Source organism: Tiliqua scincoides, chromosome 2 (assembly GCF_035046505.1).
Source record: "Tiliqua scincoides isolate rTilSci1 chromosome 2, rTilSci1.hap2, whole genome shotgun sequence".
In the NCBI taxonomy this organism is placed as follows: Eukaryota; Metazoa; Chordata; class Lepidosauria; order Squamata; family Scincidae; genus Tiliqua; species Tiliqua scincoides.
The window spans coordinates 123614587-123637180 of NC_089822.1; the positions used below are offsets into that span (position 1 = coordinate 123614587).

Consider the following 22594-nt stretch of genomic DNA (forward strand, 5'->3'; position numbering starts at 1 on the left):
ACAAGCCTGAATAACACGCCTCTATCCCAGAAGGACAAATTCCAGAAAGGAGGAGCAGGCATTTATTACTCCCAGAAGCTGTACTAACTCAATCCCTTTGTTTTTCCACACACACCCTGGCCCACCCATGCCTTCTGTTCTGTTTTCACAAAAACAAAAGCCAAACAACCATAATACAGCACTAGTATGCCCTTTGCTTCCTTCTCCTTTTTTTTTTTTTTTTTTTTTTTTTGGCTGTGGATGACAGAACAAAAGTGACCTGGGGGAAAAGATCTGCATGGCTATGATTACAGTTTGTATCCTGCCCTCACTGTATGGAATTCAGGGCAGCTACATTAAGGTCAGCCTGTTCTCACAACAGCTCTGTGAGGTAGATCATATCTTTAGACCTCCTTCCTCCAAGGAGCTCAGGGTGGTGTATACAGTTTCTTCTCTCCTTTTGTCTTCACAACAACCCTGTGAAATAGGTTAGGCTAAGAGATAGTGACTGGCCGAAGGTCACTCAGGAAGCTTAACAGCTGAGGAGGAATTTGAATCTTCCAGGTCTAAGTCCAACTCCAGAACCACTACAATCCAGGCTGAGAATATGGGTAGCGCAAGGTCCCACACTAACGGCACAATCGTAACCCACTTTCCAACACTGGCATAGCTGTGCCAGTGGGGCATGTGCTGCATCCTGCAGTTGGGAGGCAGTCATGGAGGCCTCCTCAAGGTAAGGCAATGTTTGTTTCCTTACCTTGGACTTGCATTGCCCTTATGTCAGTGCTGGAAAGTGGGTTAGCATTGCAGCCCAAGTGTCATAGCTGATCAAAAATTTGAATTGAGAACTCCCCAGGTCAAGTTTAATACTCATGCAACCCGGTCCTATGCAGCTTTGGGCTGCCAGTCAGAGTGCTTTGCAGCCCACAGGCCGGATACTGCTGTGGAAGCTCTTTATCCAGCCTGCATAATTGGGCTCTCCAAGCACCACCATCAGTTGCTCACAGCTGCTGAGCTGTGAAGTGATTATGATGTAGGAATCCCAAGAAGGAAATAGTAAACCTTCTACATTGCTTGCTCACTTAACACTTTCCTTGTAGCAATGACTCTCTAAACTCTGAGGACCTCCCTACAGGGAACATCCCTACAGATGACAGGGGAACATCTGTCAGGGAACATCCCTACAAAATCCCTACAAAATCTGGTCTGCATGGCCTAAAAAAAATGGTTGGCAACCTTCAGTCTCGAAAGACTATGGTATAAGCCTACAGCACCCGGTATTCCCAGGCGGTCTCCCATCCAAGTACTAACCAGGCCTGACCCTGCTTAGCTTCCAAGATCAGACAAGATCAGGCATCAAACCCAGCTATAAAAACACTCCCAAAATTCTAAACTTGTTACATTCATTTTCCTGACAGAACCCTTGTTTCTTTAATAGCCCAGTCCAAACATGTTGTGTGTTCCATGTGAATTTCTGGCTTGTGCAAGGATACAGCTATTGAATTACTGTCTGTTAAAAACAGAAAAAAAATTGAAGGGGAGGGAGAAAGGACAATAATATGGTTAATAACAGGTGGGGTCACAAAATGTCTCATGAAGGGCTCAAAGATGACTGAACACTGATAAATTTCAGCATACCAAAGACATGTACTTGACATCTATATAGGAAAAGGTTTGGATGTGTAGGGATCAGTGAGGAGAGACAGTGAGGTACAAATATAACTCCAACTTGCTCTTAAAAAATGCTATAAAAATGGCAAGGACAAGTCAGACAAGAAAAGCAACTTACTGCTGCCCTCTTGTGTCACATGAAACTCAAGCACTGCAATAAACCCTTATGGTCTCTACACAAGTACAGTACACAGTGGCGGAAATACTTTCCTCATATACTAGAAACTTTTCCAATAATAAAAACAATCCTGGCATTGTGCTGAAGTACTGCAAGACCAAATTCAGTATAACTTCTAAAATATTCTGCCCTACAAGTAGAGGGAAGGATTTATTTCAGAAGAATCACTTTGCCGTTCCTCCTCCTGTTTCTTCTTAGTGGCTCAGGACTATGTGTGTTCAGGTACAGCAATATCACGGCAGGCAGGGTAGTCCAGTTGTTGCTTGCCAACTGTTTCCCTCTCTTAAATCTACATGAGTGCTTCTGCTAAAGAAGTAAATCAAAGCATAGGTGCACTATCACCATTTTAAATTAATTTTAGAACGCACCCATACCACCAAGTCAGACTTTGCCTCATTTTAACCATGGGTCAATCCTTTTTTACAAATGTGATACCACTTCCTTGATGCTTAATATACTTTATGAATAGTTCTTTGGAGACACAGTGGGAAATAACCTCCTGATATTTCTAGATTGAACAGCATTTCCTCTAGGAGCTATACAAGCAAACCTTATATGTAGAGGTGAGAGAAAACCATTTTATTTTTTCGCAGATTTCGGTATATTCCATTGAAGTGCAGAAAGTGGTATTGTGTATTTTTATTCCAAATTCATTATTATTATTATTAATTAAATAAATAAATTATTATAAATTATAATCACTTCAAAAGTGTACTAGGTAGGTGATGGCAAGATGTCAGCAGATGCAAACCCACAGCCCAATCCCGAGCTGCCCAGCATGCAGGGCTGCAGCAGCGCAGAAAATGGTTGTCGCTGCATCCAACAGACCCCAGGCAGCTGCCACTGCCTCCATGGAAGAAGGGGACTTTTGTCCCCTTCCCCAGGGTAAAGCAAGTAGACCTGCAATGGGGCCACTCAATTCTATGAAAACCTGAGGGTTGGTGTAGAATTTAGAGCCTCTATGTCAGGTAGACAGCCAAGGAGGCTCAGGATCCAGTGGAGCAAACCTCCACCAGTCCCACCTCCCTCCCGCCCACCTTCTCCCCTCAGCACGCCTCCTCCCCACCTCCCCCCAACTACCTCTCCACTGCCCAGCAGTCCATGTGACTGCTGAGCAGTGGAGCTCCAGCGCTCCACTGGCACTAGCCCAGGGCCAGCCAGTGCTGGGCTACCATCAGTGCTAGGGACCACAAATGTGCCTTATGGCACATTTGCAACAGTGTGCACCAGCTGTGAGTTGGCACAAACTGAATAGGATTGGGGCCCCAGTCATTACCCATGAAACCCCCCCCCCCCCCATTAAATAAAAATCCAATAAAACAAGCTTTTTTGCAGATTTCAGGCAAATGAGATTTCATCTCATTTTTCTTTTAAACAAAAATGAGAAGTGCAGAAAGTGGTGTTATGTGTTTTTATTTTGTTATCACTGTTTTCTCCCACCTCTACTTAAATATTGGACCTAATAGTGGTGTTCTGTTATCATGGGCAGAGCACAGCTGACACTCTGCTTTTTCATCTCATACATATTTTGGAGACCAAAGAGCCACTTCCTGATGCACTGGTGTGTGCCAAGGGAGTGTGATTGTATTCCTATTGTTTGGCACAGCTTCCCACTCAATGTCAAAATGACATGCTGATTGCAGTTTACAAATATCCTTACATTGGAACTTCAGGCAGCCATTATGTCTCTTGGCAGCCTCACCATACAGCATATTCTTTGGAACATGACTCTTCTGCATCTTCTAGACATTCCCAAGCCAGAGCAGCTCTTTTCTTTAAGATGATATTATCATCATCATCATCATCATCAACAACAACAAGGTATTTATATACCGCCTTTCTGGTCATCGGATTACTCCTATGACTTTATTCAAGGCGGTTTACATAGGCAGGCGTTTCTAAATCCCTCAAGGGGATTTTTACAATCATAAATGGTTCTCTCTTTCAAGAACCGACAACATTTCAGAATGGATCTTCCTGGTTTGATCTCACTTCTGGCCTCCGGTTCTCCCATGCAGGCTGACAAGCAGCTCCATCTCTCACATGGAGGGCAGCCAAGATGCTTCTTGCTCACACCAAGAGCAGGTGGAATCACTCAGCTCGGCTTGTCAGTTGCTTCAAGGTCTCGCCATTCTCAGCTGTTCAGGGAGCTGTCAGTGTCATCGAACTGGCGACCTTCTGATGTTATCTTTGGGCTGACGGAGGCTCTATCCTCTAGACCAGACCTCCTGCCCATCTGTGTGTGCCCTTGCAAAGGAGATGTTCCCAGGCTAAAGGGAGCTTATAATTCAGTTCCTATGGAGACCAGCACTGGCCTGAAAAGTTTTATTATTGCATCATTTCTTAAAATATTGTAAACTGCCTTGGGGTCCTCTTAGGACTGGTGGGATATAAATATCTGGATGGATAAACAAGTAGCATTCTCTGGTTAAGAGAAGCCAGGATATTTAATAGGTGGACTTGGGGAAAGCAGTTTACACCAGCAACGTTCCAGATAGAGTTGCTTGAGGCAGCTTGGAATCAGAGATGCCAAGTGTTCCCATTGTTCACCACAGCTTCCTGCTGAATGGCAAAATGACACGTTGATTACACAGGTAACTTGCCAAGCCTCTTCTCATGAAAACTTGAGGTAGTCAACCTCTCTCACTGCCATAAGTAAGATACACAGAATGCAAACAGTGACACTTGATTATAATCCAGTAAGGGGCTCTCAGAACAGCTCAGCATCTTTGTCTAAGTCAGGGGTCCCCAAACTTTTTGGCACAAGGGACATATAGTGTATCTGACACAGTGTCAAGGGCCAGAAAATAAATAAATAAATAAATAAATAGATGGAGGAACAATGTTCTGAGAGTTTGACTGAATACGATAAGTGGGTGAGGGTGGGAAGAGAACAGAGGGAAAAATTGATTTGCACAGGAAAAGAGAACGGATTTTGAAAAAGCATCACACAACCTACAATGCAAATCTCAAACTTTTTTTGTCTCAGTTTCTGCTCTAAGTTTAACTAGCGTTATATTTATATTTATATTCCATGTCTCTCAGCACTGGTATATACCTCATTCAGCCACTAGAGGTGCTGAATTTAATGGAATAATTTCTTTCCATTACATTGCATTACATTTGGTACTTCTAATGGCTGAATGCAGCATATACCCAGATGTGTGCCTTTTATGTTATTTTTAGCCCTGGAAAGCTGGGAAACCTCAGGGACCAGATGAAATCCTCCCAAGTGCCAGATCTGGTGCCCAAGCCAGAGTCTGAAGACCCCTGGTCTAGGTGGTTTGGCATTATTCCAAGCAGATTCCATAAACTTGCCAAAATGGTGGCTGCTTTCCCAACAGGTATTCCTAAGTACGGTCTGCCTTAGCCCCAACCTTCTAGCCCCCATACTAAATAGTAACAATCCTTTGTAAGCATTTATTAGTATTTGAAATATTTTTTGTTGAAAAGCAGTATATAACTACTCATTAATAGTAGTTGGCAACCTTCAGTCTCGAAAGTCTATGGTATCGCACTCTGAATGATGGTTCTGGAACAGCATCTAGTGTGGCTGAAAAGGCCAATTCGGGAGTGACAATCCCTTCCACACTGGGAGCAAGTGCAGTCTGTCCCTGGTCTGTCTCCCTGGCTATGGGCCTTCCTTCTTTGCCTCAGTCTGTTGGCCAAGTGTCTCTTCAAACTGGGAAAGGCCATGCTGCACAGCCTGCCTCCAAGCGGGCCGCTCAGAGGCCAGCGTTTCCCACCTGTTGAGGTCCACTCCTAAGGCGTTCAGATCCCTCTTGCAGATGTCCTTGTATCGCAGCTGTGGTCTACCTGTAGGGCGCTTTCCTTGCACAAGTTCTCCATAGAGGAGATCCTTTGGGATCCGGCCATCATCCATTCTCACAACATGACCGAACCAACACAGACATCTCTGTTTTAGCAGTGCATACATGCTAGGGATTCCAGCTTGTTCCAGGACTGTGTTGTTTGGAACTTTGTCCTGCCAGGTGATGCCGAGGATGTGTCGGAGGCAGCGCATATGGAAAGCGTTCAGTTTCCTCTCCTGTTGTGAGCGAAGAGTCCATGACTTGCTGCAGTACAGAAGTGTACTTAGGACGCAAGCTCTGTAGACCTGGATCTTGGTATGTTCCATCAGCTTCTTGTTGGACCAGACTCTCGTTGTGAGTCTGGAAAACGCGGTAGCTGCTTTACCGATGTGTTTGTTTAGCTTGGTATCGAGAGAAAGAGTGTCGGAGATCATTGAGCCAAGGTACACAAAGTCATGGACAACCTCCAGTTCATACGCAGAGATTGTAATGCAGGGAGGTCCACATCCATCTTGAATAGTAATATCCAATAGTAATAATGAAAAATCTCATATTCTTCTCCAGTCTTTCCCTGCATCTGCCTCCCTCCCATTCCCTGCCCTCTTGTGAGTGCTGGGTATTGCAAAGGTGCAATAAGACATTTCACCACTGGCAGAAAACACACAGCACTGGCAGAGAGACCCATGCCACTCAGCATTGGGTGTCTGTGCTGACAGGACATTGCAGACAAGAACCGGCTGGTGAGTGTCCCTGGTGGACGGTGGGAAGGCGTTACGGAGTGAGGCGAGAGCGGAAGAAGGCGGGAGCGAAACTGGACAGAGGGAGGGTGGGTCAGAGGACGGATTGGGCCCAGGAGGGGGTCGGGCATGGCGGCAGAGGCTGCCACTGAATTCTATCCCCCATCCTGAGCTGCTGAGCCCAAGACACCAGCTCAGCAGTTGGTGCACATTCAAGTGGATCCACTGGGGATGCCAGAGTTCTACACGGGGTAAGGGAACTGATGTTCTTTACCCCAAGGAGTCTTCCAGCAGCTGCCCTGACCCAACAGGATACAGTAGCAGCCATTTTGGTGCCACTGTACTACGCAGCACCAGGGCAGCATTGGGCTGTCAGACTGTTAGGGCCCAATCCTAACCAACCTTCCAGCACTGACATAGCTGTGCCAGTGGGACATGTGCTGCATCTTGCCTTCTCAAGGTAAGGTAATGTTTGTTCCCTTACCTCAGAGTTGCATTGCCCTTACTTTGGTGCTGGAAAGTTGGTTAGGATTTCAACCTAAGCTACTCAAGAGGGCACCTTTTTGCTTATGTTTCTCTCTGAAGTACTATGTATACTGATGGCATAATAATATTAGTATGATTAATAGCAATAATAAAATCCTGAGCTCCTTAAAAACAAGAGACTCAGGAAAATCCTTTACAAATAAATAAGAAAAAGGTAGGAAAAGTAACCTTTCTGAGACCATTTAAAGGAGGGTTGATTCAAAAATAAAATGCATTAGTAGCGCATGGTACAGTCTTTCCTAGATCATACCATCTGAGACTTTATGGAGAAGAACTGCATGTCTGACAATCCTCTAAGTAACAGAGTGCCATTGAGCATGTGCAAAGTGCAAATGCCAAAAATACTAAAACCATGACGAGCTCCCACACTAAAGAAATTACAAGACAAAAGGTTTCCAGCACAGTTGAGAAAGTGACCACGCAAAGCCCTCACATTTTACACATCCAGCACTGAGAAACTCAAGTGGCAAAAATAAAGTTTAGATATATTTTTTCTATAGATGCCAAGAAATTGAAGACTCCAACATTTATCCAAAACTCTTTTTACTATCTGCTCCCATCCACTGCTGCATATAAACAAGAAACTATACATACCTTCAGTATCTATAGGCAGAAAGGAGGTTGACCTCTACATTCCTTTCTGGAACTAATTTTCCTCTTGACTTACATTAAAGTTATTGGCATAAGTTCTGCATAGTGACAACACAAAATGGACACCAAAAATTGATTAATGTAGATTTTTCTACAGCCTACACGTCAACAACTAGAAATATCCCCTCCCCTTTCGAGGTGGATTGTCACTCCACCTGAGAACAGAACTGCCTAGGTGTGATGCATAAGAGAAAAAGACATAATGTGCTAGGACTGGAGTGTAGACCACTCAGAATACATTTGGGAACCACTATGTGGATATAGGAACAGGAAGTCCAGCTACTATGTTTTTGTTCATGAGATTAATATCCCATTTTCCCAGTCAATCACTTTTAAAAAGTTTCTTACAGTGAAAACAAAACTAAAATGAAATTAACGGCCCAAGCCTAACTAACTTCCTGGGCTGCACTGCAGCAGCGCTGGAATGGCCTCTGCTGTGTCCAGCATGGGAAAAGAGGCAGCTGGAGGTCTCCCCAAGAGTAAGGGAACACCCTTGCCCCCAGAAAAGTCCCAGCAGCTACTATGCAGGCCTGCGCCAGCAAAGCCACTGGCACAAGTCCAAGAAGCCTCAGGATTTCAGGCCTGGGGGTGGGATAGGATACAGCAGTAATCACTGTTGTCATTCCCACCCCCTTCCAGGCCCAATCTAACCCCTCCCCATTAACCCCTCCCTGCCCCTGTTCCACCCTCCCCCTGCCCCTCCACTGGGCCATGCCAAGCTTACCTGCTCCAGTGTACTATGACCCTCCGTTGGCACCAGCAGAGGCCATCCTGCCAGCACCATGATCGTATGCACAGATACAAAATGCTTTGCAGCATGTTTGCTACCCACTGGCACTAGCACAGATAGGATTGCACTGTAAACATAACAAAACCATCATATCTTGAAGTTCAAAACAAAAGCTTCCTTGTTGGTTCCTCTTTAAAAATTCCCTTCCCTTGCCCCTCTTCTATAACATGAGGGAGCAGTATGTTCTTCAATTGTCTAAATACTACCTACAGAAGTTCTTTATCAAATTTCCCTGCACCTGTAGAATACTGTTAGTTTGGAACAAAATTTCCCACCAGATCTGTGTGCCAGAAAATTGGAATAAGGTTTATGTACTAAAAATGCAGAAGCAGGCATAAATAAATGACCCATGCAACTTTTTCTCTCTTTAGTAATTTTGTGTTGTAAATAACGTCAAATAACTATGTAACGTATAGTTAGCATGTATATTAAACTAAGTGATTGTTTATTTTTTGTGTGTGTTGGGTTCCAACCCCAGACTCCACCCAAAACCTACTCTGGATTCTATCTCTGATTCAAAAGGCCCATAAACAAAAACTTGTTGGTTTCAGGCCTTATTAGGCCTGATATATTCATGCATCAGAATGAAGCAGCCTGGAAACCAAAATTATCTAATGAACCCTTCTTCGAAATGAACCTATTATCATCTAGGCACCTTTCCCTGCAGCAGCACCTGAGCAGTGCAATTTCTTTCTCAACAGTCGCCAGACTTTTTTTAAACAGCTGTAGATGTCAGACAAAGCATCAAGTTGTTCTCTCTAGTAATTTTTAACATCACATAACTGTTATTTAGTTCAGGGGTGCCCAAACCCTGGCCCTGGGGCCACTTGCGGCCCTCAAGGACTCCCAATCCAGCCCTTGGGAAGCCCCCCCCCCATCTCCAATGAGCCTCTGGCCCTCTGGAGACTTGCTGGAGCCTGTGCTGGCCCAAAGTAGCTGCTCTCAGCATGACAGTCAACTGTTTGACCTCTTGTGTGAGCTATGGGACGAAGGTTCCCTCCTCTGCTTGCTGTTTCACATCTATGATGCAGTAGCAGCCAAGGAAAGACTGGCCTTGCTTTGTGCAAGGCCTTTAATAGGCCTTGAGTCATTGCAAGACCTTCATTCATTCATATAAGTTCCACCTCTAATATATTCATATATGTAAATTTATTCAAATTTTAAATGTAAATTAATTCTTTTCTTTCCTGGCCCCCAACACAGTGTCAGAGAGATGATGTGGCCCTCCTGCCAAAAAGTTTGGACACCCCTGATTTAGTTCATTGCCACTGTATCTATAGCACCTTTTTTAAAGCACTTTTTTTATAGCACCTATCTCATTTGATAGTTTTACTATTGTTGAGGTTTTAATTAATCTTGGAAGCTGCCTTGAAGGCTGTCTTGTAGAACACGAGTAGTCCTGCTGGATCAGGCCAAAGACTCATCTAAGCCAGCATCCTGTTTCTCACAGCAGTCCACTAACTGCTTCTACAAAGCCCAATAACAGCAGATAAAGGCATGTCTCATCTGATATTTCTCCCTGCAAGAGTATTCAAAGGCATACTGCTGCTGATCCCACAAATACAGCAGAGCTGTCATGTAGCCATTTAAAGACCTTAGGGACCTTTCTATACACTGTCCACGCTGAATTTACCCAATCTCCTTTTAAAACCATCATCGCATCTTGTGGCAATGAAGCCTACCTATTTAATTATGTACTGTGTGACAGAAGTACTGCCTTCCGTCTGTCCTAAATCCTCTGCCAAGTATTTTCATTTGATGACCTCTGATTCCACTACTATCCACATTCCATTTTGTCTCAACAGGTGAGACTAGAAATCACATTTTTGATCATTTTTCTTGAAAGTTTTGAAAAATGCTCCTTGCACAAAAAACAAACTAGCGTATCAGGAAAAATGCTCTGGCCTAGTCCTTTCTCAACTGTAATAGCTTTCATATTGCAGTATTAATTTTATTTATATTGTAAATTTATACAGTATTATTTATACCATGTCATCATAAGATGGGGCTTTCCAGTGACCACCCAGTGATCCAGGGCAGGGGTGCCTAGAGCCAAGCGCTCACCCCCTACTCATCCCCCACTCTTTCCCTTGGTTTGATCACACAGCTTAGTGGGGGAAGGCCTTGGTAGCTTGGATCTGCTGCCACCCACCCAGGAGATCAGGTTCCCAGAGGGCAAAACCCCTTCCTTAGAATAATTTGTGATCTCAGACTCTCTATTAAAACTCACTCTTATAATAACGCCTGCAGAGCAAGGAGTCTGACTATAAATATATTTATATCAGCAATTTTCAACATGTTTCACCTCACAGCACACTGACAAGGCGCTAAAATTTTCAAGGAACACCACCAGTTTTTTGACGATTGACAGGGCACACATGCAGCTGGCGAGGGGGGGCTCACGTCCCCAGTGGCCCTTCTAATAAATGAGCCTCCACCAAACTCCTGTGACACACCTGAGGACCATTAATGGCACACCAATGTGACAGAGCACTCTGATTGAAAATCACTGATTTATACAGTACTACATAGTTGGTTTTTTAAATGGAAAAAATTGGGTAAAGCATTCAAAAATGTTCTGATGAAGGCAACTACAGTGGCAGGCACATCACCTCAACTTGTTCTGCCTCATGTAAAGAATTCAGGCCTAAATGTAGAGAAGAAATATGAGGCTGCAGTCCTAAATACCAATGTGTTTCTTAACCAGTGGGATGGGTACCACCAGTGAACTTGGTGCCTGGCTGTACTCACAACACCCCTAGACACCTGCCCCCTGGCAATGAGACCAGGAATGTGACACAACAAACAGTAGTGGGAGGCTCGCCTCTGTAGGCTGAGCTCCAAAGCATACTTGCCCTTGCTGGAAAAAGCCCTCCTGTCCATCCAGAACCTCTTATTGGTGTTTGTTGTGTTGCATTTGGCCTCTCAACCCAGAAGTCACTGGCAAGGATGTCACCACCAGTAACTTCTGATGGTACTTTCAATAGGTGGACTGTGTTAAGTAGTATAGTGGAGGCCAAACCTTAATAACAGCCTTGGTACTGCCCATCATAAAACATCGATAAGGCTGAGTACACTCAGTAAGAAGAGAGCATTTCATGCCAAAACGATAACATTTCACCTGACCAGCTGTCAACAGAACCCATGTGCTCTGTTGAGGCAGTTGGAGCACCTGCTCTGGGATCCCCCTCCTAGATGGTGCCCTCTGCATCTGGTAGTACATGTGAAGTGGGACAGTGGGGGACAAATGTGGAGAAATACTGCTGTACACTCTTTCCTGGGAGTAAGCCCCATTGACTGTAATGGAACTTACTTCTGAGTAGCCATACATAAGGATTGGGCTCTGAGGCTACCATCCTATCCACTCTTACCTGGGAGTAAGCCCCAATGAACACAGTCAGACTGATTTCTGAGTAGACATGCATAGCACTGGGCTCTGAGGCTGCCATCCTATCCACACTTACTTGGGAGCAAGCCCCACTGACTATTATGGGACTGACTTCTGAGTAGACGTACACTGAGACCACACGAAATCACCTCATCGAGGTCAGAATTACCTGATGACTGGTAGAGCGTGCAAGGAGGAACACCTTCTCACCCCTCCCCCGCCTTCCCGCGAGTCTCCACCCGCCCTCCCCCTTTTGACTGCCAACGGTAAAGCCGCCCCGCCCCCTCCAGAGGAGGCGCTTCTTGGCGAAAATCACGTGACGGCCGCATCCGGGCCTTTTGCCTTCTCTCCCTCTTCCCAACATGGCGGCCTCAGGTGAGTGGTGCTCGGCGGGGCATGGGCCTCCAGCTCCAGAGCGGCGGACGGGCCCGGCTGGGCCGCGTTCCGAAGCCGGGAGGTAGACGGGGGCGCCCCCGGGAGGGCGGCCGCCCCCGTCCAGCAGCCGCCCCGGGGGCCTCTCTCGCCCTTCAGCTCAGACCTGGGCAAGGCGCGCGCGCGCGCCGCGGCTTAGAACGCAGCGCTGGCCTTTCCCCGTTCTAGCCCCGGCGCGCGCCTGGGAGGGGGCGGGCAGAAGTAGAGCAGTTGGCTAGCGCGCGGCTGGCTGGCTATCTGGCTAGCGCGCGCCGGTGGGGGGGTGGAAGAAGGAAGGGGGCGGTAGCCGCCGCCACTGCCGCAGCAGCAGATGGAACGTTCGACTACCTCTCAGTGCGCAAGCGCCATCGCGCGTGGTAGAACGCGGGCGAGGTGGGGAGGGAGGGGAAGAGAACCTGGGCGGCACCCACGTGGGTGCAGCTTTTGCTGACTCCCCACTGCCTGCGCCGGGGGAGTGGCGTGGCGTGGCAGAGGCTGGGCGGAGCCTTGCGCACGTCCAGGCCTGCCCCGCCCCTTCCCCTGGTAGGGGAAGGACAAGAGTGGCACGAGGTGGGGCCTGCCTTTCTCTCTCTCTCTCTCTCTGCTTCCTCCCGGTGGAATGAACAGCCCCACTGGAGGAGGGTGACAGCCCAATCCCATCCACACTTTCCTGGGAGTAAGCCCCATTGACTACAGTGAGACTGACCTCTGAGTAGACAGGCATAGGACTGGGCTCTGAGGCTGCCATCCCATTCTACTTTCCTGGGAGTAGGCCCCACTGACTCTAATGGGACTGACCTGAGTAGACATGCATAGGATTGGGCTGTAAGCCTGGAAGTGCCTCAACCTGATCTTCTCCTGACCATGCTGAGCTCAGTCGGTGACTTTGTACAACCCTCTCATCCTGCATCAGTTTCTTCCTTTCCCTCCCCCCATCCATTTGGTGGGCCACTGAGATACAGGAAGCTGGACTAGATGGGCCTATGGCCTGACCCAGCAGGGCTCTTATGGTATTGCATATGGGCCCAGTCCTGTGCAACTTTCCAGCTGCAGTGTAGCAGCAATGCAGCCCCGTGACACGTGTTCCTGTATTTTCAGAAGGCCCCACTGACTGCCCTTCCACCACCAGATGCAGAGCATGCCGCACTGGCACAGTTGCACCAGCATTGGAAAATTAGATAGGATTCAGCCCTATGTCTGTTATCCCTTCTGTTTGGACATGTGTGAAGCGTGTCAAGGGGGAAGGGAAGGTGGGATCATTGCTGCTCTGTCCCTCATTGGCCACCATCATGCTGAGAAGTAATGCTGCTCTGCATGTTCAGCCAAAGGACAGCCCAATCCTGTCCAATTTTCCAGTGCCTGTGCTGCTGTGCCTATGGGATATGCACTGCTTCCTGTGTTGGGGGTGCAGTCACAGAGGCCTCCTTAAGGTATGGGAACATTTGATCCTAGGCCGGAGGCCAGGGCCTCTGAGAGGAATTTTATCAGGGGGTACAAAGTTCCTTTGTGCCCCCTTGCAAAGCGTGGGGGTGAAATAGAGCAGGGGAGGGTGGTGATGGGTGAGCAGAATAGGGGCAGGGAGGAGGATGAGGGGAGGGTAGAGACAACTGGAAAAGCCTTTGGAGCCCAGGCCTACCCACTCATGTGGCATCAGTAGTGTCCCCATTATCTACAGTAATGATAGTGTCCCCAGCATCTCATACGGGCAACATCTGAGTAGATAGGAAAGTGTCAGATTCCAGGAAATTTCTGAGCCCCCTGCTTTGGCTCCTGGGCCCCTCTTTTGACCCTGGGCCTGGGTACAAATTACCCCCTTTACCACCCTCTCCTAGGCCCTGCTCAGGGCTGCATTGCAGTTGCACCGGTGCTGGAAAGTTGGATAGGATTGGGCTAGGAGGTGGTAGAACAGATTATTCCATTTCAAATGGCACGTGATGGATTGTACATTTTAATACTTTTCTTGTTGTTTCTAATACAAAAATAACACAGGAAGTCTAGGCTAGAATGCTTTTCATAATAGTCTTGTATCCTACTTTGAATGATGCATATAATCATTGTGGAATATATTTGGGAGGGGTTGAAGACCCTTGCTTGCAACCTGGACTGTGCACTCCCTTGTTTGCCATCATTCTTCTGCATGTGTAGACCAGGCCTAATTTCCAGCCTTTTCTCCTGCATAGTTTCATCTTTGCATGCCCCCCCCCTTTTTGGCATTTTATGCCTTGTATGCCATGAGATTCACCCACAGTATGGCAACCTTACTCCTGCTTCTTAGCTTGATCTTTGAGCTTAGTGGCTGGGCTTGTAGGATGTTTCCTGCCATGCTTTCTTTGTAGCAGTTCTTCTTTGACATTTAATGAGGCCTCTCTTTCTGTGCCCACTACTTCCTCATTTTGACTGACATGTAGCACATTGCTGTCTATGCAGAGGCTGCAAGTACTGGGACAGAGTGTGTCCTGCCATTATTGGAAAACTCTCCTGTGTGTACATCCTGCAAAGCTCTGGAGTCATTCCCCAGAATCTCCAGTTTCCTTGTATTGCATAACAGAAAAGATGTATGGAAAGATCACTTCTAGATAATGCTGATGATTCAATGGACCATTGATCTGACTTTTTGTAAGACACCTTATTTTTTCATCACTAGGTAATAGAGGTTGCTACCTTGTTTCATAAGATACTGCTCATCCATTGCAAGTGCATATATTGTCCCTTGCTAGCTCTATATCGGGGTGCCCAAACCCTGGCCTTGGGGCCACTTGCGACCCTTGAGGTCTCCCAATCCAGCCCACAGGGAGCCACCAGTCTCCAATAAGCCTCTGGCCCTACGGAGACTTGCTGGAGCCCACGCTGACCTGACGCAAGTGCTTTCTGTGTGACAGCCAACTGTTCAACAGTCACATGAGCTGTGGGACAAGGGCTCCTTCTTCTACTTGCTGTTTCATGTCCATGATGCCGCATCAAAGGAAAGACTGGCCTTGCTTTGTACAAAGCCTTTTATAGGTCTTGAGCTATTGCAAGACTTTCATTCATTCATATAAGTTCCACCTCTAATATTCATTTATGTAAATTTATTTAAATTTGAAATGCAAATTAGTTCTTTCTTTCTTTTCCTGGCCCCCAACACAGTGTCAGAGAGATGGTATGGCTCTCCTGCCAAAATGTTTGGACACCCCTGCTCTATATTAGCACTCTTTACATTGTATCTCAGAGAACCTAGAGGTTCTTCAGTGAGAAGATTCATAATGGCTGACTTTGAAAGATTGTCGGCCACTATTGCCCTGTAGTAGGCAGCCATAGAAGAGTGTTGGAAGGGAATATTTTCTCAGTTCATAAGAAGTGATACTGAGACTCAACAGGTCTGAGAACATCCCTGTATGTGCTCTGGAAAGGAAATGGCCAACTGGTGACTCTGTTCTTACAGAACTTGGGCTCCCAAAAACCGCTTTATTTGATCTCAGCAGCCCTACTCAATCTTAGGGCCCAATCTTATCCAACTTTCCAGCACCAGTGCAGTTGTGCTTCCCCAAGGTAAGAGAACAAACATTCCCTTATCTTGAGGAGGTCTCCATGACTGCTTCTCCACTGCAGGATGCAGTGCTCTTCTGTTGGCACAGCTGCATCGGTGCTGGAAAGTTGGATCAGATTGGGCCTTTAATCATGGTCATGTTAAACATTTTGTGCACATTTCCGCTTGTAAGAAAGAGAAGCAACAAAATTCATATAATGAGCATTTGAAGCTATTTTATTTGGAGTCAGACCATTAATCCATCTAGCTCAGTATTTTCCTCACTAAGTGACCCTGGTTGTCCAGGATTTCAGACAGGAATAATTCCCAGCCTTGTTGAAAGGTGCCAGGGATTCAACCTGCAGCCTTCTGTGTTCAAGCATGTGTTTTGCATTTGAGCTACACCCCTTCCCATAAAAACCCAGATTGTTTTTCTTTCTCAAATATAGTTGTAATATAAATGTTGAATAACTATCTTGTGAATGTTCTGAAGAGGGAAAGTAGCAGTACCAATCTTACTTGAAGGACTCTTTGAGGAAAATCATTCTCCACTGTATACACTCACCCTCCCCAATCAATAGCATGCCAGCTGAGCACATATACTCCATACATTTGAAGCCTTTACTGCTAGCCAATGACAAGGTCTTTTATAAAGGCCCACTGTTCAAGAGAGCAGCATAATGTTTTGTCCTTGAATTGCTGTTTGGATTGGATGGTCCTACCAATTAAGAAATCATGCATCTGTGTCCTGGGGTGTGTCCCAGACTGCATTGTGTAAGGGTCCCTTGGTCAGATTGACAAATATAGAAAGTGGTTGGCTTATGCAGAAGCACTGCAAACCACTGCTCCATAGTGTCTCCACTATGTATGGCTGAGTTCCTTATACAAAGATTGCCCCTTCGAACTAAGATACTGCTGCCAACTAATTTCACCATATCATAACACTTAAATTCAGTCTTTTCCTTTTTCTCAAGTGACCGCACCCCCCCTCCCCACTGCTCTGCCACCCACTACACTGGCTTGTGCTTGACCAGTGCAACCCCTCCCTTCCCAAAATTAGCACTCTTCCCTTCACTTCTGTTTTGGAAGAGTTAACAAGTCCTGTTCTGGCATTATTAAAATTCTACAGTGTATTCCGGCAGAGGTTAACTGGAGTGTACCAGCTAGCCATTCCCCTATCCCAGTGTGCCACTTGACCGTACCCCTTCTGTCCTAGTTTACTATGTTTGCAGAGACCAGTAATGAACCCTGGGAGAGTATGAGGTGTTAGCTAGTCAGTGGGTTTCTGTTCACCCTTTTCCTTGCAGTGTGATGACCCACTCCATACACACACACTGCAGCACTTGCAGTCCAATTGCTTGACTTCCTTGGGAGGGGGCATACCATACTCTTTCTGTCTGGTTTCCTTCCTCCAACTGTACTGCTCCTTGATCACTTGGTATTTTCTTCACTTCTGGAAATTGAGGCTTGAGGATTGTTTTGTCTGAGGAGAAAAGGAATTTAGTATTTTTGTTTTCCTTTTGACCTTCCTTCTTGCAGGCACTGCAAGAACTGACACATTCTAAATCTGTAACATGGTGCATAAAACTGAATAGGAACCTGTAAGAGGTTGGGAGGAGCCATTGCAGCATATTCCATTTAAAATAAGACGAGGTGTTCCTTGTATCTGAATTTACTTGGTTATCATGGGCTAGTCTGCCAAGCATGACTTTTTTTCCTGTAGGTTAATCTAAATGGTGACTTCTATATGTCTTTGAAATGCACCAGGCTGCACCAAACAGCAGTTAGACTAGAAATGCTAGGGTACAAAGTGGGAATGGTGATATCTTAGCTGGACATCTTTAATATTACTGTAAACCAAACATAATTATACTTAATTCTGCCATGTACTTTGTTGAAATATTAGCTGACAGAAATACTTGTAAAGTATTTTTGTCATAATAGGGTGGGCAGATTCTGTTGTTTGGTTGACTCCTAATAGTACAACAAACCTTGGCAAGTGTATCACAGGAGCCCAATCCTGAAAATGTGAGTTATTTTTACTTCTAAGGCTTAGTTTCTTTTAAAATTGATGGTGTATTAGTATGTGTGTTACTGAAAAGGGATTGAGTCATCCCAGAATTTAAGAACTAACCAGGCTAGTTGCTTGATTTAAAAAAAATAAATTGGGGGGGCGGGTTACTTCTTGTCAGAATGTGGAATTCTTTCTTCCACACCAGAGCCTTCTACTGCAATTGCAAAGAGTTCCCTGACACACACACAGTGGGCTGTGCTCTCTGTGCTACTTTAGAGAAAAGACAGCTGAGCTTAAACTTGTGGTTGTTTTTATTTTTATAGCATCATTGCAGTGTATTATATGAAATGGACCAAGTCTTTCAGTCCAGTGGTTTAGCAAACACTCACATGCATTCTACATTTAAAAAGGCCTCGTGAACTTTTCCTTGAGGACAAGATAGATGCTCTATTTTGTCATAATTGAATTCACTGCAGCTTTTTTTAAATTTAGTTTTCTTTGGGGTTGTCAAATCCTTGTGTTAGCCCCAGAGCAAGCCTGTGCATTGCATTAGATTGAGAGATGATTTGCCCAAAGCCTTCTGATAAGCTTTTTTTTTGCTGAGCAGGGCTGGTGTTTCCTGTGCCTAAATCCAGTGAGGTAACCTCATTCAGTAAAATCCTTGTTGTCTTGCTCCCAGTAAGTGTGCATTTTGTGCCTCAGGCGATAAGCTTGATAAATGGTTCAGCAAAGCAGTATTATGATAGGACATGGGTTGCATTTCAGGAGCAGTTGCTACGTAGCCCACAATGTTGCCTCAGCTAAGTTACAGCAATGGTATCTATTGTTGACAGTAGCTTTCAGGTCTAATTTCTGACCCAGTTCTTTATAGCAGGAGAGGTAAGGAAAACAGCATTTCCAGGCTCTGCTGTTCATAGGTATAACAGAGTCCTGTTCTGAAAAACCTGGGTCTATGATATGAGGAGGAAGAACTAGTATTGGCTTAGGATATCCTGTATCAGCAAGAACCACTGCCTTGCATCCACATGGATTAGTTGATATTGTTCTTCTCTAGCTTTGACAGGATTGATGCATAAGCAGTACTGTTCCTGTCTTTGCAGTAGGACTGTTTGCGCTGCCCGCGACTTGTCAGCCATTTGATGCAGATTGAGCCTGCAGGTTTTGAGTTCTGTGCCTGCTAGTTAGTACTGCATTTACTGTCACTGAGAAAGCAATACCAGATCATCATTCTTGGGAGTGCCAGTGATGGAAACAACTGTATGTGAAATATGTCTTTGGCTTCTTTTTTTTTTAAAGGACACCACTTACATTAGAAATGCAGCAAGGTTTATTTTCCTGAGGCTGTCATTTCAGTCAGTAGGTTGCTATTGCTGATCAAGGTTTTTTTTTCAATTTCTGAACTGACATTTCACTACCACTTGTAAATGTCCTTGGCCATCTGAACTCATTCCACCTAGAAGGGCTTACCCTACTATTTTAGGTTTGTAGTGCTTGTAGACTGCAGCATTTTAAGGAAACTCTTCAACATCCCTGGTGGTTATAAAACAAAGCATTGCATGTGCAATCATCCCCCTATATTTCCATCACGTTCAGTGTCTGAATCTCGAAGCATCAGTGAATATTGTCAACTTATTTCAAAAGTATCAGTTCTCTGGAAAGGGAAGTCATGCAGAATCTGATGAGCCGGGGTGGGTAAAGCCAGGACAGAATCTGGGGGATTCTGCTTGGGACCTGACAGAACATGAGATTACAGACTTTTCAGATCCAAGTAAGCGCAAGGTACCTGACAGTTTTATTGCTGGTCAAACAAGTAAAATACTGAATAGATGGCAACTTGAGCATCAGGCCTACAAGTAGTAAAGCAAAGTTGTCTCCTGAACTCAGAGAGAGCATGTATTATTTGGGTTATAACAGGTATTGTATTGACCAGAACCAGTGTGCCACTCAAAAGGGGTAAGGGAGTATCTTAATTAAATCTGTCATGTACAAGACAAATTTCTGAAACTAATGGTGCTGTACAGGTGATTCACATCTTCCATCCAGTAAAGCTATCTCTTCCTTCAAATGCTCTTTGTTCAGAGGCAGCTTTACTTATCATAGCTCCTTTTTTCTATATCTTTGCAAAAATATGGATACTATCTGAGCGTGCAGAGCACTTCACATGTATTTTCTTGATGTCCTTAACAACAAACCTGTAAAGTAAGTAGTCAGACCCCAGTATCTGCAGGAGTTCTGTTCCAGAACCACCACCACCCCCACCCCACCCCCACCCCGGATACCCGGGTCCCAGTTTAAATGCCCTTTAAATAGAAGTGCATGCAAATCAGGTTTTTTGCCTTTGTGCAACAAAACTACACAATTTCCAAGCCCCTCAGGGCTAAAAAAAAATAGCTCTCTAAAGGCCCACTTCTGAGTATCCCGGTGTCATATGATATAGCTATACTGCATGCAACCTCAAGAAGGTGCTGAGTGTAAATGCAAAGTAATGGAACAATTTCATTCCATTACTTTGCATTACATTCAGCCCCCTCTAGAGGCTGACTGAGTTGTAGCTCTATATACTGTACAACCTTGGGAAACCTGGAAGTACGTCTTTAGAGCTATTTTTAGCCTGAGAAGTTTGGAAACAGTGTGGTTTTGCTGCACAAAGGTAGGAAATCCAATTTTTGCACACTTCGTTTGTATTTAAAGGGCATTTTAGACCTGTAGTAGTATCATCCTCCTTTTGAAGCTGAGAGTGATTTATGGAAGGATACCTAGTGAGTTTATGTCAGAGGTAAGATTCAAGCTAGGAAAATCCTGATTGGCTGATCAGCCTCCTAGCAGTTCTTAAACATTTTGCTGCTACGACCCATTTTGTCAACCACGGCCTCTGGGTAGCACCCCAGAATGCCTTGCAGCTTCCTGGTAGTTCAGACCCCATGACCCACAGCTTGAGAACTGCTGTACTATGCTATATCAACTCTCTCCTTTCTCGCATTGAAACTTTACCCAGGGAGGTGTGCCTGGCTGGCTTCCTTGCAGGCTTCTGTAGCTTAGTCAAGGTCTTCCTTCCGGGGGTGGGGTGATGGGGGTGAGGCTTTTTGTTTATAAGAATGAGCTTGAATCTTTCTTAAACCTTACTTAATGTTTTTTTTGTGTACTGTAAATTGTCAATTTCAGAATTTGTTGGATTAAATTCTTGTGCTAATATAATAGAAGTCACTATGGGACTTGAGCATTGCAAGTTCTGAAAATAAAAGTACAGTACCAGTACTGTCAGCAATTACTGATACTTTATATTAACTGATACACTGGGTGTCATCAACATTTATATATTAAGATAAAGAATATATTACTATATTTATACTAAGATAAATTAGGCTTTATATATAGTATGTTGATGAAAAGGCACTGCCAGAGCTCTTTCTATTCTTTCACTGAAATATTATCAGATCTCATCATTTGAGTAAAAGAGGTCCTAGGACCTGTAAGGTTGTTCATACATACAAGAACTAGAGAATGTACAGGCTTCGTTTTCTGATTAAGCTGATGTATTCATAACACATGTGACAGGGCTTTATTGAGGTGGACAACTTATGAGAGATTGATACCTAGAGTTTGAGGCTAAAATTTTTAAAAATGTCTTTGGAAAAAAATGCATCCTGGAGAATGATAATCTTTACTTTAGCAGTATGAAGTTGGGACCTTGTCTGTAACTTTAGTGTTCCTTCCTAGTATACCTTTGAGTACACACCCATCTGCACACAGTGGGACCACAGGACTGTAGCCACATGTGGGTGTTTTTATCCCGTCATTGCTGTGCAGATAACCATATTGAACCTTTTGAAAGTAATTCAAAAGTTATGCCTTTGTAAGAACATAGATGTATTCTAGACTGTGCCATTGGAAGTCCCATGTTCAGATCTTGCCTCTGCCATGAAACTGCTTAGGTGGCCTTAAGCAAGCAAATATTTTTTTCAGTTTCCTTCCTTCCTTAAATAAATCAAATGGAATGTAGTGTTGGGTATTCAGTTAGGCAATTAATAATGGTACAGGTGTAAAGATTTGTTTTGAGTAGTGCAGTGGTTCTCACACTTTTAGCACCGGGACCCACTTTTTAGAATGATAATCTGTCAGGACCAACCAGAAGTGACATAATCAAGCAGGGAAATTTTAACATCCTAGGCTGCAATCCTACCCACACTTATCCAGGAGTAAGTCCTATTTACTGTCATTGTTAAAAGAATATACAGAGTAGCCTGTTCAAAGTACAGGTCTGTAACATTTCCGCAAATGCAGTTGCATTCCATGGTAGCATCAAGTCTAATTAATTAAAAATAAAATATTGAAATGAATGGAGACCCGCCTGAAATAGGCTCACGACCCACGTAGTGCGTCCTGACCCACAGTTTGAGAAGCACTGGACTACTGATGCTTTTAGTCCAGTACTTACCCTGACTTGCAGAGACCTCTTCCAATCTTGCTGTTTGTGATCCTTTATGCCAGGGACTGAAAATGACACTGTACCTGCATAGCAATTTTCTGTCATAGCTTCTTCCATTGGTAATGGGATATTTTATATAAAACAGATTTCACTCACTAGTCTGTGGACATTGTCAGGATCGCAGGCTCATCTGGTGGTTAGAAACAAGGCATGTGCTCGGGGAGCCTTAGAAATGCCCCTCTGTTTAGAAAGTATAAGGACGATGAAATGAAAGTAACTTCTGATGGCCACTTTGTAAATGGGCAAAGGTGCCTGTTTTTGAGGGCCCTTTTCTATCTTCTGACTGCATTGCCATGAAGTCATAATGTGATGACATAATTGAAACAATCACAATGTGGAGGCACATAAAGATGACCCTATAACTTTACTGTAGGATTTACACTCTTAATAAGAGAGGGGAGGGAGGAAATATTTTAAAACCATGCC

The 22594-nt window shown here is 44.8% G+C and overlaps 2 protein-coding genes across 2 annotated transcripts in view; one reads left to right on the top strand and one right to left on the bottom strand.

Moving 5' to 3' along the window:
- The window catches only part of KRT8 (keratin 8), a 124462-nt gene extending 112491 nt beyond the window's left edge, over positions 1-11971 (bottom strand). The window contains exon 1 of the mRNA XM_066614598.1: positions 11922-11971. The gene's annotated coding sequence lies outside the window, so the exon portion shown is untranslated. The remainder of the gene's footprint in view (positions 1-11921) is intronic.
- A 91-nt stretch (positions 11972-12062) lies between these two features.
- Positions 12063-22594, top strand: part of EIF4B (eukaryotic translation initiation factor 4B) — a 38830-nt gene continuing 28298 nt past the window's right edge. Inside the window, exon 1 of the mRNA XM_066613873.1 lies at positions 12063-12127. Coding sequence (XP_066469970.1) covers positions 12115-12127 — 13 coding nt within the window. The 5' untranslated portion in view covers positions 12063-12114. The remainder of the gene's footprint in view (positions 12128-22594) is intronic.